Source organism: Mycteria americana, chromosome 4 (assembly GCF_035582795.1).
Source record: "Mycteria americana isolate JAX WOST 10 ecotype Jacksonville Zoo and Gardens chromosome 4, USCA_MyAme_1.0, whole genome shotgun sequence".
Taxonomy (NCBI): domain Eukaryota; kingdom Metazoa; phylum Chordata; class Aves; order Ciconiiformes; family Ciconiidae; genus Mycteria; species Mycteria americana.
In genome coordinates, this window is record NC_134368.1 from 1,082,194 (window position 1) to 1,096,584 (window position 14,391).

At 70.8% G+C, this 14,391-nt stretch overlaps 1 protein-coding gene across 1 annotated transcript; it reads left to right on the forward strand.

The window, feature by feature from the left end:
• Positions 1 to 916: 916 nt before the first annotated feature.
• ADISSP (adipose secreted signaling protein) lies at positions 917 to 13,357 on the forward strand. Its single transcript, XM_075499406.1, has 6 exons — positions 917 to 967; positions 3,012 to 3,121; positions 6,212 to 6,354; positions 8,488 to 8,626; positions 11,919 to 12,041; positions 12,998 to 13,357. The coding sequence occupies exons 2-6, from the start codon at positions 3,103 to 3,105 to the stop codon at positions 13,096 to 13,098; spliced, it is 525 nt and encodes a 174-aa protein (XP_075355521.1). The 5' UTR covers positions 917 to 967; positions 3,012 to 3,102; the 3' UTR covers positions 13,099 to 13,357.
• Positions 13,358 to 14,391: the final 1,034 nt, after the last annotated feature.

Here is a 14,391-nt window from a genome sequence, read left to right on the forward strand (position 1 = left end):
ATGGGATGGGATGGGATGGGATGGGGATGGGGTGGGGTGGGATGGGATGGGATGGGGATGGGATGGGATGGGATGGGATGGGATGGGATGGGATGGGGATGGGGTGGGGTGGGATGGGATGGGATGGGGATGGGATGGGGATGGGATGGGGTGGGGTGCGATGGGATGGGGTGCGATGAGCCAGCCCTGCCCCGCCACCATGCCTGGGGCCCAGCCCAGTGCCCGGCCACCCTCCAGCCTCCCCCACGGCCCGGGAGAACCGGGAAATCTCCCGAGGGAGACGGAGCCGGTGCGGCCGTGCCGTGGACCAGGCCGAGCCCCGGGCAGAGTCCAACCCCGGCACGCCGAGGCATCGCCCCTTCCGCGGCCGGCGTGGGCCCGGCCACAGCCCCGCTCCCCGGGGACGGAGCTGTCGCTGGGCCGGGGTTTGGGTTTTTTTTTAATAACCTGAAAATGGGGGGTTTGGCACCGGGGGTTTCCCAGCCGGTTCCCCCGCTTTTCCCCCTCCGAAGGGCGGCGGAGGCTCCGGTCCGCCCCGCGCTGCCGCCGCTCGGCCGGGGCTCGGGGCCGGGCTCCCGGCGGCAAAATGGCCGCGAATGCCGGGTTGCCACGGCAACCGCATCGCCCGTGTCCCCGCCCCCCCCGCGGCGCTGCGCACCCCGCCGCCCACTCGCGGCGCCCGACGGCCCTGCGCGCCCGCCCCCTATTGGCTACCCCAGCCCTTCGCCACGCCCCCTAGCGACCGTCCCACCCCTTGGAGACGACCCTACCCCGCGGGGCCGCTCGGGAAACGGCGCCGCCGGAGCCGCAGCCGATGGGCGTGGCGAGGGGGCGTGACCGCCGAGGGGGTAGACCAACGGGAACGGCGGAGGGTGTGTCGCGGCCAATGGGAGGGAGGGGGGCGTGTCCCGGTAGTGGGAAGCGGGGAGCGGGGAGCGCGGCGGGGTTCGGGACGCGCCGGCCGGGGGTGAGTGAGGGGGGGACGGGGACCGGGGCCGGGGCCGGGGAGGGACCCCCCGGGGCTTCCCCTCCCCGGGGCGGCAGGGCCCGCTCCCCGCATTGCTCCCTCCCGGCATAACCCCCCCGGTGGGGTCCCCGGTCTCCCGGTGGGCTGGGGCGGGATGCTCGCCCGGGGGCCGGTGGCTGGCCCGTTGCGCAGAGGGGAGCACCGAGAGCAGGGGGCCCATCCCCGCGTCCCCTCTGCAGCAGCGGGGCTGAGCCGGCGGGGGGTGAAAACACGGCGGAGGCGGAGGGGGGGGGATACACCCACACCCACGCGTGACGGGGACCGGGGCCACGCGGGTGATGGCGGAGGCAGATTGGGGCCAGCCGGCGCGGCTCGGGCGGGGAGCCGTGCGTCAGCGCCGCCGCCTCCTTCTGCCGCTCACCCCCGGCCCCGGGGAGCCCCGGGAGGGGGCTGAGCCCCGGGGACCCACCGCCCGCGGTCCCGGGGGGGTGGGGGGGGGCACGACGGCGTGGGACTGTCCGTGGGGTCCGTGGGGGGGGTGTCTTGACCCCCTCAAGGGCACGGGGACCCAGTGGGCCACACGTTCGCCCCCGCTGCGAGCCCAGGCGCGGTGCCCGCCCTGGCCCCAAGCCCCCCACCGCCAGCCCCACGCTTCGCCCCTGCTCCGGGGCCGCTTGCCCCGTGTCCCCCCCAGCCCTCCCGTGGGGCCGCGTCCCGTGCCGGGGTCTCCTCCCGCCCCACGCTCCCCACGGACGCGTTTCTGCGTCCCGGCACATCTCTCGAGGATTCCCCAAATCCCTCCCGGCTCTTTCCCAGCCTGGATCCTCTCCTCTTCGGGCAGCAGCTCCGTGGGGCTGGGGGCCGTGGCGAGGGTCTGCCGCCCTCCCGGCCCCCCGGCCGCTGGAAAGGCTCCCCGCCCTTTCAGCTCTGCTGGTTTTTTTTTTTTTCTCTTCTTTTTCCCCCAGGGCTGACGCTTTTGATGCTTTTTCCGTGCATTTCCCTGTGCCCGGCAGGCCGGGCTGCTGACGGGGCTGTTTTGGGCACCTGCCTCCTGCCGCCGGGTTCCTTGGGTGCCCGGCGGTGGGACCGGGTGCCCGGCGGTGGGACTGGCCCGTGTTTGGGCTCCCACGGCCTCCCGAGGGGCGGCGGGGCTGGGGGAGCCCCGGGGAGGAGGTTTGAGCCTCAGTTTCCACCAAAGGGGTCTTTGGGGTGTCAGATCCCGGGTGGGAGGTGGGGGGGGGGTCGTGAGCCCCGTCACCCCCAGCCTGGCTCCGGTGGTTCCCCCCTGCCTCGGTGCAGGGCCGGTGCCCACCCTGGGGCCGGGGGTGCTGGCGGGGGACCCCCCGTTATCGTGTGGGCTGCCAGGGGAGCGCGGCCCTGGGGAGGCAGCGTCAGCCGGGCCGGAGAGAGCGGCTCTTCCCGTGGGAGCCGCGCTGGCAGGCCCAGGGAAAGGGAGTTTGGGGGGGTCTGGGTTTGGGGTCCGCGCCCTTGCTGACAGCCTGTAAGGCTTGCCCAGCTCGGGGCTCGGTGTGGTGGCCGCCAGAGCCTTTGCGGGGCGGGGAAACGGGGAAACTGAGGCACGGGGCGTGCCGTGCTCGGCGCGGATGGCTGGGAGACGCCACGGTCGTGTCCTGGCCGCTGTGCCGGGGTGCGAATCCTCCCTTTCCCGGGCGGGGACTGGCTGCGTCCCCGAGAGCCGGCGGAGAGCGGGAGCCGGGGCCGGCCGGGTCACGCCGCGGGCTCGCGGTGGAGCGGGCAGAGGGGCTGCCCGTCCTGCCCTGCCTGCGCCCATCGCGCCTCGGGGTAGGGCTGGGCGCAGGCCCTGGCGTGCTGCCCGCCGCTGCCCAAAGCCGGGCTGCCTGACGCCCCTGAGCTGCAGCCAGGCTCCTCCCCGGCAGGTCTGTGCCGGAGCGGTGCCGGAGTCGCAGCCGTGCGGTGCCGTCGTGTCCGTGGTGCTTGGCTGGCTCGGGGACCCGGCCAGAAACAGCGGCTGCTCTCCCCGGCTCTGCCTGCCCCTGCCTAACTCTGCCCGTTCCCTCCCCAGCTCCGGCGCTCGGGAGCGGCGGCGGCCCCGGAGCATGGCCTCCTGCCCGTGCCTTTGAAGTTTCGCGCAAGGACGACCGCTGCGGGGACACATGGCTACGGCCGGCAAGGGTGAGTCCCCGGTGTCCCCTGCCTGCACCGCACCCCCTCCCGGGCTGCCTGCCCTCACCCGGGGCCGGTCTCCAAATTTGATGCTCCTTCCTGGGGAAGCCCCTCTGCCCGCGGCCGTGCCGGGGGGTCCCTCTGCCCGCGGCCAGGGGTGCAAGGGCTGCCCGGAGCTGCCCGCTCCGTGCCCGGGGAGCAGCCGAGCAGGTCGGAGGCTACGAGGGACCGGGGGGGACGTTGCTGCTGTTTTTCCGCTGCGAGTTGCGAGCGAGCGCCCGCTGAGGGGGCTTGCGGCGGGGTGGGGGCTCCGGTGGGGTGCTGCCGGCACCGCTCAGCCACGGCCCCCCCCCCCCCCCCCCGGTGCTCGGCACAACCCCCGGCACCCCCCGCCCCAGGCAAGGCTGCTGTGGGAGGTGCTGGGTGCTCCTGGGGTGCTGCCAGCCTCTCCCAGACCCCGGCTGCCTCCCCGAAAGGCTCTGGCAGCGCCGGGCTCGGGGAGCCGGGTGCTTTGTCGGTGCCGGGAGGGGGCCCCGACAGGCCGCCGGCGCGAGGTGCCCCGTGGCGGCAGCGCCCGGCTCTCCGCCGTGCTGAGACAAAGACCGAAGAGGCTCTTTGTGCTGCTGCTGGGCGTGATTTCGTCTCCCTTTGTGTGCCCGGTCGCGGCTCCGGCCTCCGCGGCTCCTTCCCCGCTGCCGGCACGCGGGGCCGCGGGACGGCTCCGTCCCGGGGGCTTTCCTCCTGCCAGCCCTGAAGCCTTCTCCGGCTTCCCGGTGGGACGAGGGCCAGGCCAGCGGCGGCCCGTGGTGGCCTCCAGGTCCCGTGGTGGCGATGCCGAAGGACAGGCGGGTTGCCTTGTTCCCGCAGCGTGGGGGAGAGGGGCTGGGGGTCCCTGGGGCGGGAGCAGCGTGCCGGGGGAGCCCCGAGCCCCCCGTGCTTCCCGCTCCAGCCCTGCCTCCTCCTCGGGGACGCTGGGGCCCGGACACCCTCGTTTCGGGAGGGACACAGTGACTCTGAAGGTGGCATCTGCTTCCGGGGCTTATGATCGCTGCCCACACGTGCAAGGCGGGCGTCCCCCGCCGCGCCCCCCTGCCCCGAGCCCTGCGGCAGGCGTGGGTCGGACCCCCAAACCCACCTCCTGGGTGCCTGGGGAGCGTGGCACCGGGCCGGCTGCCGGTACGCCGACCGCGCAGGGTCCGGCAGGTCCCGGTGACCCTCCTGCCATGGCTGTGGTGGGACTTGGGGACTCGAGATAAAACACACCAGCTCTGGGTGATTTTTTTTTTTGCACGGCCCCTGCCTGATGGAGCCTCTGCCTGTACCTCTGCCTGTACCTCTGCCTGTACCTCTGCCTGTGCCTCCCCTCGCTGCCGGCTGCCCGCAGGACGCGCAATTGCGTTTCGCCCCTAATGAGATTTCCGTGCTGGCTGACTCACGGCGCGTCCCGCGTGGGTGGGGGCCCCTGCCCCACGCACCGGGGCTGCGGAGGTGCCGCTGTCGCCGCCCAGGCTCTGCCCGGGGCCCTCGGGGTTGTCCCCTCCTGCCAGGGCGAGGATCGTCCCCGTCGGCCCCTCCTGAGCCGGGACGGGGGGCACCGCGCGGTGCAACCTCTCAGGGTCCCCAGGGTGCGTGCCGGTGGGTGACGCGCTTGCCGGGACAGCCGGTTCCTGCCCAGCATCCGCCCCCGCCTGCCGCCTTCACCTTCCTCCGACCTCCCTCTCTCCAGAGGGTCTTCGGACGCGCCGTGCCGGGGGGCTAGCCGGGCGCCGTGGCTGCCCGGGCCGTTGGTGGCTCAGTGCCCTCTGGAGATGCTCGTCCCCGGGGGCCACCCGGCTTCCCAGGCTCTGTGCCGGGCATCGGCCGCGCCGTTTCCGAGCGCCGCCTGACGAAGACGCACGTTTAGGATTTTCCCCGGCATGGTATCGGGGCTCGGCTCCTCCCAGCCCGGCGCTGGCATCGGGATGCCCGGTGGCAACCGCGGGCTGGGACCTTGCCCGTTGCCACAGCTCCCAGCCGGCGTACGGGATCCAGGCGGGTCCCTGGGCTCGTCCTACCCCGGGGCACCCGTAAAGGCTCTGTGGGGCAGAGGGTGGCTGCGCCCCGTCACGGGGGGCCGGGGGCTGCCTGCGTTTCGGCGGGGAGGGTCCCATCTGCGTCCCCTTCCCCGCCGCAGCCACGTGCGGCCGCATCGCTCTGCGAGCGGCTGAGTCTCTTGTTTTCCCCTGCGTGCGGGGAAGGGATTTCTGCCGAGCTGTTCCGGCTGAACAATGCCGAGTTATTAAATCTCCGGCGTTTCCAGCCTGCTGAGGCACAAAGAGCCTTTTCTTTAAGGAGGCGGCAATCTGCTGCCGGCTGCTGCCAGATGGATGCGATCGGTGGCCGGACCACGGGGTTTCTTGGGGTGTACCGGGGAGGAGGAAGAAGAGGAAGAGGAGAGGCTGTTTTCTCTTGGAAGCTCGCAGAGAACGTATTGCAAAAGGGCACGTCACGTTTGTGCCTCTGCGCGGGCTCCTGCTGGCCGTGGGGACCTCGGTGTCCCCAGGCGGGTGACAGTCCTCGCAGGGCCGCTGCATTTTTGGGTTTCCCCGGGGCACCGCGGGGTTTGCTCCCCAACATCTGGCCAGCTTTGCAGCCCTGCAGAGCCCTGGGCAGCACCCCGGGACGTGGGGCAGCCCCTCCCTGGGGAAGCTGCCCTTCTCCCCTGTCCTCCTCCCGCCCGTGCCCCCTTCCCGGCACAGCCCCTGTCTCCGCTTGTCCGGCTCCTCTGCCCCGAGAAAATCACGGGAGCAAGCGAATGCTGCCGAGCCCGGGGGACAGAGGGGACCCTCGCAGCCTCTGGGCACCGGCTGGTGGCAGGTCCGTGCTTGGAGGGCGAGCCCTCCGTCACCGGCGTCCGTGTCCCCCCTGTCCAGCCCGTGGCACGGGGCGTTTCTGAAATGAGGGGGGGGAAACTGGGGCAGCCCCTCCGTGTCTGACGATGCTCCGGCCTCGGTCCGTCCCCGGGGGCTGTGGGGGGACACGGAGCCGGGGACGCGGAGGGGGTGCGTCCCGGGTGGGCAGGGAGTGACGCCCGGGCTCTGTCCTCTCCTCCCTGCGCAGGCAGCAAGGCGAAGGGGGGGGGCGTGCGCTTCGCCCCCAGCCAGCCCGCCGAGGGGGCCCACGGCCACGTGCGCTTCGACGAGAAGCTCCACGACTCGGCGGTGATGGTGATGCAGGAGAAGGACGGCAGCTTCCTCGTCAAGGTGGGACGGGGACCTGGGGGACGAGGGGTGTACCGCTGCCACCCTGGCCTGTCCCTGGGTCCGTCCTGGGGGTCCTGTGGGGCGGGTGGACCCCCCAGTGCTGCCCGTTGCAGCCCCCTGAGCTGTGGGGCTCCTGCTGCCCGTAGCTCCTGCTGCCCGCGGCTCTGCCTGCTCTGGGGAGGTTTCCATCGCTGCCCCTGCGGCCGTCGCTCCGTCTCCATTACAGTTCTCGGATTTGGGGGTGTTTCTGGCCCCGCTAGCTCCCTGGTGTAGCTGGGGGGGGGGGGGGGGGGCCTGGGGCTGAGCCGGGTCTCGCCCCGCGTGCCAGCGGTGCCGTGGCTTCTCGCTCGCCTCCGGCCCCGTGCCTGCGGCCGTGGGAGGGTGTTAGCGTAGGCGCAGGTTTAACGGTGGCTCCCAAACCGTGCCGGGGGCCGGTGACGGCAGCGGGGACAGCGAGCCGCCTTCAATGACACCTTGTATTTCATCCCGGCAGGTTTGCAGACCCGAGCGTGCGCTGCCTGCCCCGTCCCGCAGCTCCTCGCCCCACGCGGCAGGGCTGAGTGCCGGGAGCGGAGGCTTCGGTGCCGGCGTGCCGTGGGCTTTGGTGGCAGCGGGGTCTGGGTGCGAGACGGGCACCTTGGCAGGGACTCGGAGGTGCAGGTTGCCGCTCCTCGGCCCCGGGCCGCTTCACCGGGCCCCTCCGCCCCAGCCTCTCCTTTGGCGGCCCTTTCCTCCCAAGACCTGAACCCCTCGGAGAGCACTGGGGTCGCTCCGGCGTCGCGCGGAGCCGAGCCGTCCCTTTCAGCTCTGAGTCAGTTATTTGTATCATCGGGCGGATGATGGGTTAGCGCCCTAAAAACGGCAGCGAATTGCTTAGCAATTGCCGAGCTGTGGGTGGTTGTTATTATTTTTCCCCGCCCGTGCCGTGCGGCGTGCCGCGGGCGCCCCGGCACTGCACGTGCCTCTCCGGGGAGGGGGGGGGGAAGCCGCCTGCTGCCCTCGGCGCTGCCGGCAGAGCGGGACCGGCCCGGTGCTGGCAGCCACCCGTACCCAGCTCAGCGTGCCGGTGCCGCGTGGGTCCGTGCCAGGGCCGCGTTTAACCCCGCGGCTCGTCCTTCTGGACAGGTTTGGGGCGCACCCCGCACCCCGCGGCGCTGCCCCGCATCCCTCCCGCGTCTCGGAGGCAGGAGGAGACCCTCATCCTCTCCCCTGCGGAGAAAAGGCTCTTTAGGGCCGGGCACCAAACACCTTTCCACGGCCTTAAAACCCCCAAAGCTTCGCATCGTCGGTTCTGTTGGTTTCTGTGTCGCAGCGAAGCCTCGGAGCTGCCGGCGGCCGGGAACGCGCAAGCATACGGCGTGCGTGTCGCATCCGTGCGTGCGTATAGATGGATCGGGGGGGTGTGCGTGTTATATATGTATTTATGGGCGGTTGAGGCGCAGCTCGGAGCAGGCTGCACGTGTGTGCACGAAAGACCGAGGGTGCCCGGCGGAGGCGTGCCCGCGGTGGGCTTGCCCTGCGTCCCCGGGACGGCATCGCCCTCTCGGCCGGGCCGGATCCCGGCCGGGCTCTGCCGTGGGGAGGGTTTGCAGGCGCGCCCGGAGCTTTGCAGCAGGCGGGGAGCCCGCCGCTCCCTTCCCAAAATGGCTTTTAGTGAGCGTGATGGAGACAAGGCCCCGCTCCGGAGGCGGCCGGCTCCGAAAGAGCTCTGGTTTTCATCGTGGCGGTGGGTAAATGACGTTTGAAGGCGTGCTCTTGGAAACGGCTTGGCTTTTAGAGACCAGAAACGGCAGCCGAACGCGTTCGGCTTGCGCTGGGAAAATTGGTCTCTGCTCCCACGACACCGAAGGGTGCTCGTTCCCAGGGCTTTGCCCGGAGCTGGTTCTTTTTTCTGCTTGCTTCATGCAGCCAAAATAGAAGCGTTTGTGACGTTTTCCCAATTATTTAGCAAACAGCCCCCCGCCTTCCCAGGTGCCTGATGCTTTGTGGGTCCCTGTCCCCGAGGTGGGACGTGGAGGGGGACGGGACGGGACGGGACGAGACGGGACGATGGCAGCGTGGGACCACCTCCCGCCGCGGCTCGGTGGCCGGCCGAGGCGCGGTGTGACCCCTGCCGTGTCCCCCCCCTCGCAGGTGGGATTCCTGAAGATCCTCCACAAGTACGAGATCACGTTCCTCCTGCCCCCCGTGCAGAGGCTGGGGAAGGACGTCTGTGCCCTTCCCCTCCCCAACCTCAACCTCCGAGTCATCGGCGTCGCCCCGCTGCCGGAAGGTAAGGTCCCCGCTTGGTCCCCGCTTTGTCCCCGCGGCGGTTGCGGTGCTGGGTCCCGGATCGTGCCCTTGCTTCGACGCGGCCGGCGGCGAGGGGTGAGCAGCGAGGGGGGCACTGCCCCGGCCCGGGGGGGGGGGGGGGGGCTGCCGGACCCAGACGAACCCCGAAGTGCCCGTGGGGGTGGCAGGGGTGTCTGGCTCGCGCTGGAGCCCCGTGGGGAGCACGAACCGGGGGCTCCCGTGGGGTGGGAGCAGCCCCCTGGTCCCGGGCGCGCCCGTGGCCGTCCGGGTTGAGCCCTTGCCAGGCGTGGGGGACGATCGCTCTCGCGTGGGGAGCCTGGAGCCCCCCGGCAGCCCGCAGGGACGGCTTTTATTGCCGGGGCGTTTCCTCCCTCGGGGGTGAGCGTCCTCCGAAGCGCTTTTCCAAACCCCAAGCGTTTTGGGGCTGACAGGCCGATCGGGCTGTCCCCGACCCAGGGGGCTTTGGGGACAAGTCCCGCTGCAGCCGCTATAGCGACGAGGGTGGCATTCGGTCCTGGCACCGCCCGGGATGGCCGGGTCCGGGTCCGGCCGCGTCCCGGCGCCCATCCCCGCAGCGCTGCGTCGGAGAGCTTTACCCCACGGAGAAGGAATCCGTGTTTCCACTGCACCCGCCGGGAGATGCCCGGCCCCGACCCGCGTGCTTGGAGAGCGGCTTGTGTGGCATTTTAATCCGGGAACCTGCTGAACAGAGTCCGGACGTGCTGGTATTTTTAGCACTTGCTCTGTCTGCTCTTTGCCGGCACCGAGGGTCTGCCTAAAGAAGCGGCTGGAGCCGAGGGGGCATCACCTCTCCGTCTGTCTCCAGGCTTCTCGCTAATTCTTTTGTCGTAGAGGAAAGGAGAATAACGTCCCGCAACGGAAGCGCTCGCCGTGGGTCTGCGCAGAGGCCTTTGCTTCGTGCCGTCCCTGCAGTGGCTCAGCCCCAGCCGAGCCCATGCTGGGGGCCGGGCACGTGGCAGCCCCCCCCAGGATCGTGGCTGCGGGGCTGGGGGTCCCGCTGGCTGCTCTGCCCCCTCCTTCCTCCCCGTCCTTCCTCGTCCCCTTCCCGGCTCCCCCAGCCCTCGGTCCCGCTCGGCCCGTCCCATCCCCGCCGGCAGCGTGGGTTCGGTTGCAGCCCGCACCCGGCCCCGCGGCTGTTGCTCCGTCCCCCCGCCGCCCCGTGTTCCCGTAATTTATTCTCCGCCATGGGGAGGTTAAACGCTCTTTTACCCCAAATGCGCATCGAGCAGCTGCTGGTTCCTGTGGGCGCAGGTCGGTCTGGGAGGCGGGAGGCGAAGAGCGGCCGTGGGTTTGTGGAGCAGAGCCCGCGGCCCGGGGGGGACGGGGACAAGGGACAGGGCTTGCTCCAAGAGGCACCAGGCTCACGCACCGGCCCGGCTCTGGTCTGGGGTCAGTTTGCCGCCGGCACGTCCGCGCGATACGGGAGCGGGGCTGTGCGCGGTGACCCTGGCGCGGCGGCCGAGACGGCCGAGCGTCGCCCTGGGCTCGGTGGCGGCGGTCTCGGGGACGCAGGTCTCGGGGAAGCGCCTGGGCCGCCTCGGCTGGGGCCGTGCCAGCAGCAGCCCTGGCCGGCGAGCAGCTGGTGGATGCTCCCTCCCGCATCCCCGTCCCCTCCGTGCCGCCGAGGGGCCGGGAGCGGGGCCGTGGCTGGCGGGGCCGTGGCTGGCGGGGCCGTGGCTGGCGGGGCCGGGCTGCGGCTCTTCCTCTGCTGCCGCTGGCCCCGGCCCAGCAAAGCACTTAAGCTTTGTCTGCTTGAAGCTTCCCACCTCGGGCTGGCCCGCCCGGCCCGGGCGCAGGGCCAGGGCTCCCAGGGCTTTGGGGAAAGGAGCCCTTTGGGGACCCCAAGCAGCTCCGGTGAGACCCGGAGGAGTCCGGTGCCTCGCAGCGGTTCAGCGGCGTCGGTCCTCGGGGTGCCGGTGGCAGGAGGCTCCGCTTCCCGCGTCCTCGGCTGCCGGCAGGGATGGGGCTTGCCAGGTTTATCCAGCCGTGGGCCAAATCCAGTCCCGGCGCTGCCCAGCCCGGGCACAGCGCGGTGCCTGGCTCCCGGCTGCGGTGACGGCCGCGGTGGGGCTGTGATCTGAGGGTGCCCTGGCACGGACGCAGAGACGAAGCGGCCCCGGGTGAGCGTGGGGCCGGCGTTAAGGGGGTTCCCGGCGCTCGGAAGGAGGAGGGTTTGTCCCCGCTTCTCCCTCCTGCCTCCAGGTACGACCTGGCACGGATAAATTCACCGTGCCCGCCGGTGGTTTGCTCTCCTCCGTCCGCCTGCGCTCCCCGCGTCCGGCCGGTGCTTCCGAGCCCCGGGGCTGAGCCTCGCGGGGCTGACGGCCCCGTGTGCTGCGGAGCCGGAGCCTGGGTGACGCTCGGCGCGTTTTTATTTCTTTTTTCCTGCCGTCGCAGCGTCCCCCTGTGCCAGCCGTGTCGGGGTGCCTCCCTGTGAGCTCCGCGGGGGCTGCAGCTTGCTCGTGCCCCCTCCGCCGGGGCCTGACTAATGCTTTTCTGCGGCTGCTTTAATTTTCTGCCTCTCCTTTATTTTCGCGTTGTGCTTTTTTCCTCTGGATCAAAAGCAGCCGCCTCCTTCGGCCCTGCCAGCTCTGTCCCCGCGCTGGGGGGGCTCGGGGCCGGGGCCAGCCTTCACCCGCCCCGAGCTGCGGGCTCCAAGGGCTGTTTCCACCTTCCCTCTGCTGCGCAGGGAGGAGGAGCCGGCGATTTTGGCACGGGTGTGCCCGGCTGGTGGGAGATCGGGGTGTTTGCCTGGCCAGGGCAGGGTGCGGGCGGCACGGTTCGTTGTGCCCGTGGGGTCCCGTGGGCTGGGGCCGGAGGGTCGGGGCAGGGTGGAGGTCGGGGTTTGGGCTGGGTGGGAGGTGGGACACCCCCCCCACCCCCCCCCGCCCCGGCTGTGACCAGGGGTGCAGAGCAGCGTCCCGCTCTGCTCCCTCCCGGTGGGGCTGTGCAAAGCCCCGGGGCAGGGTGACGGGGACAAGCGGGTCTCGGAGCGGGGAAACTGAGGCACGGGGGGGTGGGGAGGGAGCCCAGCAAGACTCGTACCGTGCCGCTCGGCTCCTCGGTGGCGGGGACGGGACTAAATCGGCCGAGTCCCGGGCTCTGCTGCCTCTGGGTGCCTGCGGTGTGGAGGGGCTCCCGGGGCGGGGCAGGAGAGGTGCGGGCAGGGCAGGAGAGGTGCGGGCAGGGCAGGAGAGGTGCGGGCAGCTCTGGCAGCCGGAGCCCGGCTCCCAGGGCGTCTCTGTCCCCAGGCTACAGCGTGAAGTGCGAGTACACGGCACACAAGGAGGGGGTCCTGAAGGAGGAGATGGTCCTGGCCAGCGAGGCCGGTGAAGGCGCCTGCGTCAAGGTCGTGGTCCAAGCCCGTGTCATGGGTAAGGGTCTGCCGGCGCCGGCGGGCAGCGGTGCGGGGGCTTCGCGCGGTTCCTTGGGTTTGGGAGCAGCAATTCCTCGCCGGCACAGCCGGTAACGGGGAGTGCTCTACGGCCTGGCTGGAGACCCGCGGCTTTCCGGGGAGCCAGGGCTGCCGGAGTGCGTGGCTGAGCCCCACGTGGACCCTGCGCCCCCGGACCCCGCTCCATCCTCCCCGGCACATCTCCCTCCGCCAGCTCTCCCGGTCCAGCCGCTGCAGACGTTCCCCACCTAGCAGACTTTTCTGAGAAATTGTCTAAACCGGACTAATTTCACCCCGAAAATCCCCGGCCGGGGGGGACGAGGCTGCGGGCCCTCCCCGGTGGAGGGGTGCATGGAGCGGGGCTGCAGCCCGCTGGGCTCCCCCTCTCCTCCAGCCACGGCTGCTTGTTAGGCAGCACAGCAATCTTTAATTTTTAATTTTTTTTTTTCCTCCCCCACCTTGCTGCCTAATTTGGGTTTCTTAATTAGAGCAGCCTTTCGTAGCTCAGCTTCCTCTGCTTCGTGTCACACGGCACCTGCTTTCACCGGCATCTTCCACGCGGCCGGTCCCGGGGTCCCTGTGCCGATGCTCCCCGGCATCCCCCTGCTTGCGTCCCCATGTCCCCACCCCGGCCCCCATGCACTGCGGCACCCGGGCCTCGGCACGCCGGGGGCTGAGCGCCGTCCCCGTGCAGCACCCCCAGGGCAGCGACCGCGGCGGTGACCTGGGGACAGGGTGCAGCGTCCCTGCGTCTCCCAGGGTGCCGGCATCCCTTGCGTGGGGACCCCGGGAGGGAGGACGAGCGCTTGTGAGCCTGAACCCCCCCCCGAAGGGCTCTCAAAACGGTGAAGCGAGCCCCCCGGGCCAGCCTGAGGCCATAGGGGGCTGCACCCCGGCTCTGTCCCCATCGCCACTGTCTCCCCTCCTGTCCCGCAGACCGGCACCACGGCACGCCGATGCTCCTGGACGGCGTGCGCTGCATCGGCGCGGAGCTGGAGTACGACTCGGAGCAGAGCGACTGGCACGGCTTCGACTAGCCCCCCCCCGCCCCCCCCCGCGCCCCGCTGCTGCCCGCGCGGCTCCCAAGGACGAAGCTCAAATTTAAAAACGAAGAAGCCAACCCGACCCCCTGCCCCCGGGATCGCGGCCCTGCGGCCGCCACGGAGCCGGGGCTGAGCTGCTGCATCCCCCTCCCCAGCCGCCGTCGCCAGCGCGGAGGGAGCGCGCCCACCCTCCCCGCTTTGGCGTCGGGGGGTCCCCGAAGCGCGGCAGGGGTTTCCCAAATGCCGGAGCGTCGCTGCCTCCAGCTGCTGCTGCTTTCCCCCCGCCCTTCTCCCCCGTCTCCCCAGGAGAGGTGGCTTCGGGGGTGGCGGAGCCCCAGCTGAGCCCCCCGGGCTGGCATTTTGCCTCCTGGGGTTTGGGGCTGAGCTGGGCCGCGGGCCAGGGCGGGATCCGGCAGCGGGAAGCCGCCTCCCTGGTGGCTCCGGGGCTGGTGCCGGTGTCGCCGTGGCCGTCCCCGTGCCCGTGGCCGTGCCCGTGCACCTCCTCATGTCGCAGCCCTCGCCTTAGTCTCCTTCCGGTTTTCCTTTTTTTTTTTTTCTTCTTTTTTCCCCTGGTAAGACCCATGGTACAAGGACCAGGAGAAGTGGCTCAGTTTTGAAAGCAACAGGAGGCTTTATGTGCCTATATATATATATATATATATATATATATAAATATATAGATATATATACACGTCTGTGTGTATGCGTGGGGTTTTTTAAGTACAAAAATCTATAGAGGTACGTAACAAACTTCAGCCGAGAAGGGGCTGCACCTCCCTTTGCCCCCGTTAAACCCCCCGGGAGCGCTGTAGCTGGCGGCCGCACCCCGATTAAACCCGCGGAGGAGAGGGGGGGGACAGGGGACAGCCCGGGGGGACAGGGGACAGCCCGGGGGGACGGGGGACACCGCCCTTCCCTGCTGTGCTATTTCGGAGGCTCCCGGGGCTGGCACGGGGGGGGTCGCGTCCATGTCTTTGTGCGCCCCGGGGTGCGAGGGGCTGCGCCAGCCCCTCCCTGCAGACACCGGTAAACCCGGCCGGGCCCTTCGGGGCGAGGGGTCCTGAACGGGGCGAGGGGCTTTGTGCTGCAAACCGCCCCCACCTCCAGTTAAAAGGGGTCCAGGAGAGGGTGGGCCACCGTCCCCCTCCTCCTGTGCCACCGTCCCCCTCCTCCTGTGCCACCGTCCCCGGCTCGCCGGGCTGTGCTGGCCCCGACAAGCTCTGCCGCTCGGGGAACGCCAGCTGCGAGGGCGAGGTGCGTTATACGTGAAAAATAGAAATGTGGGTT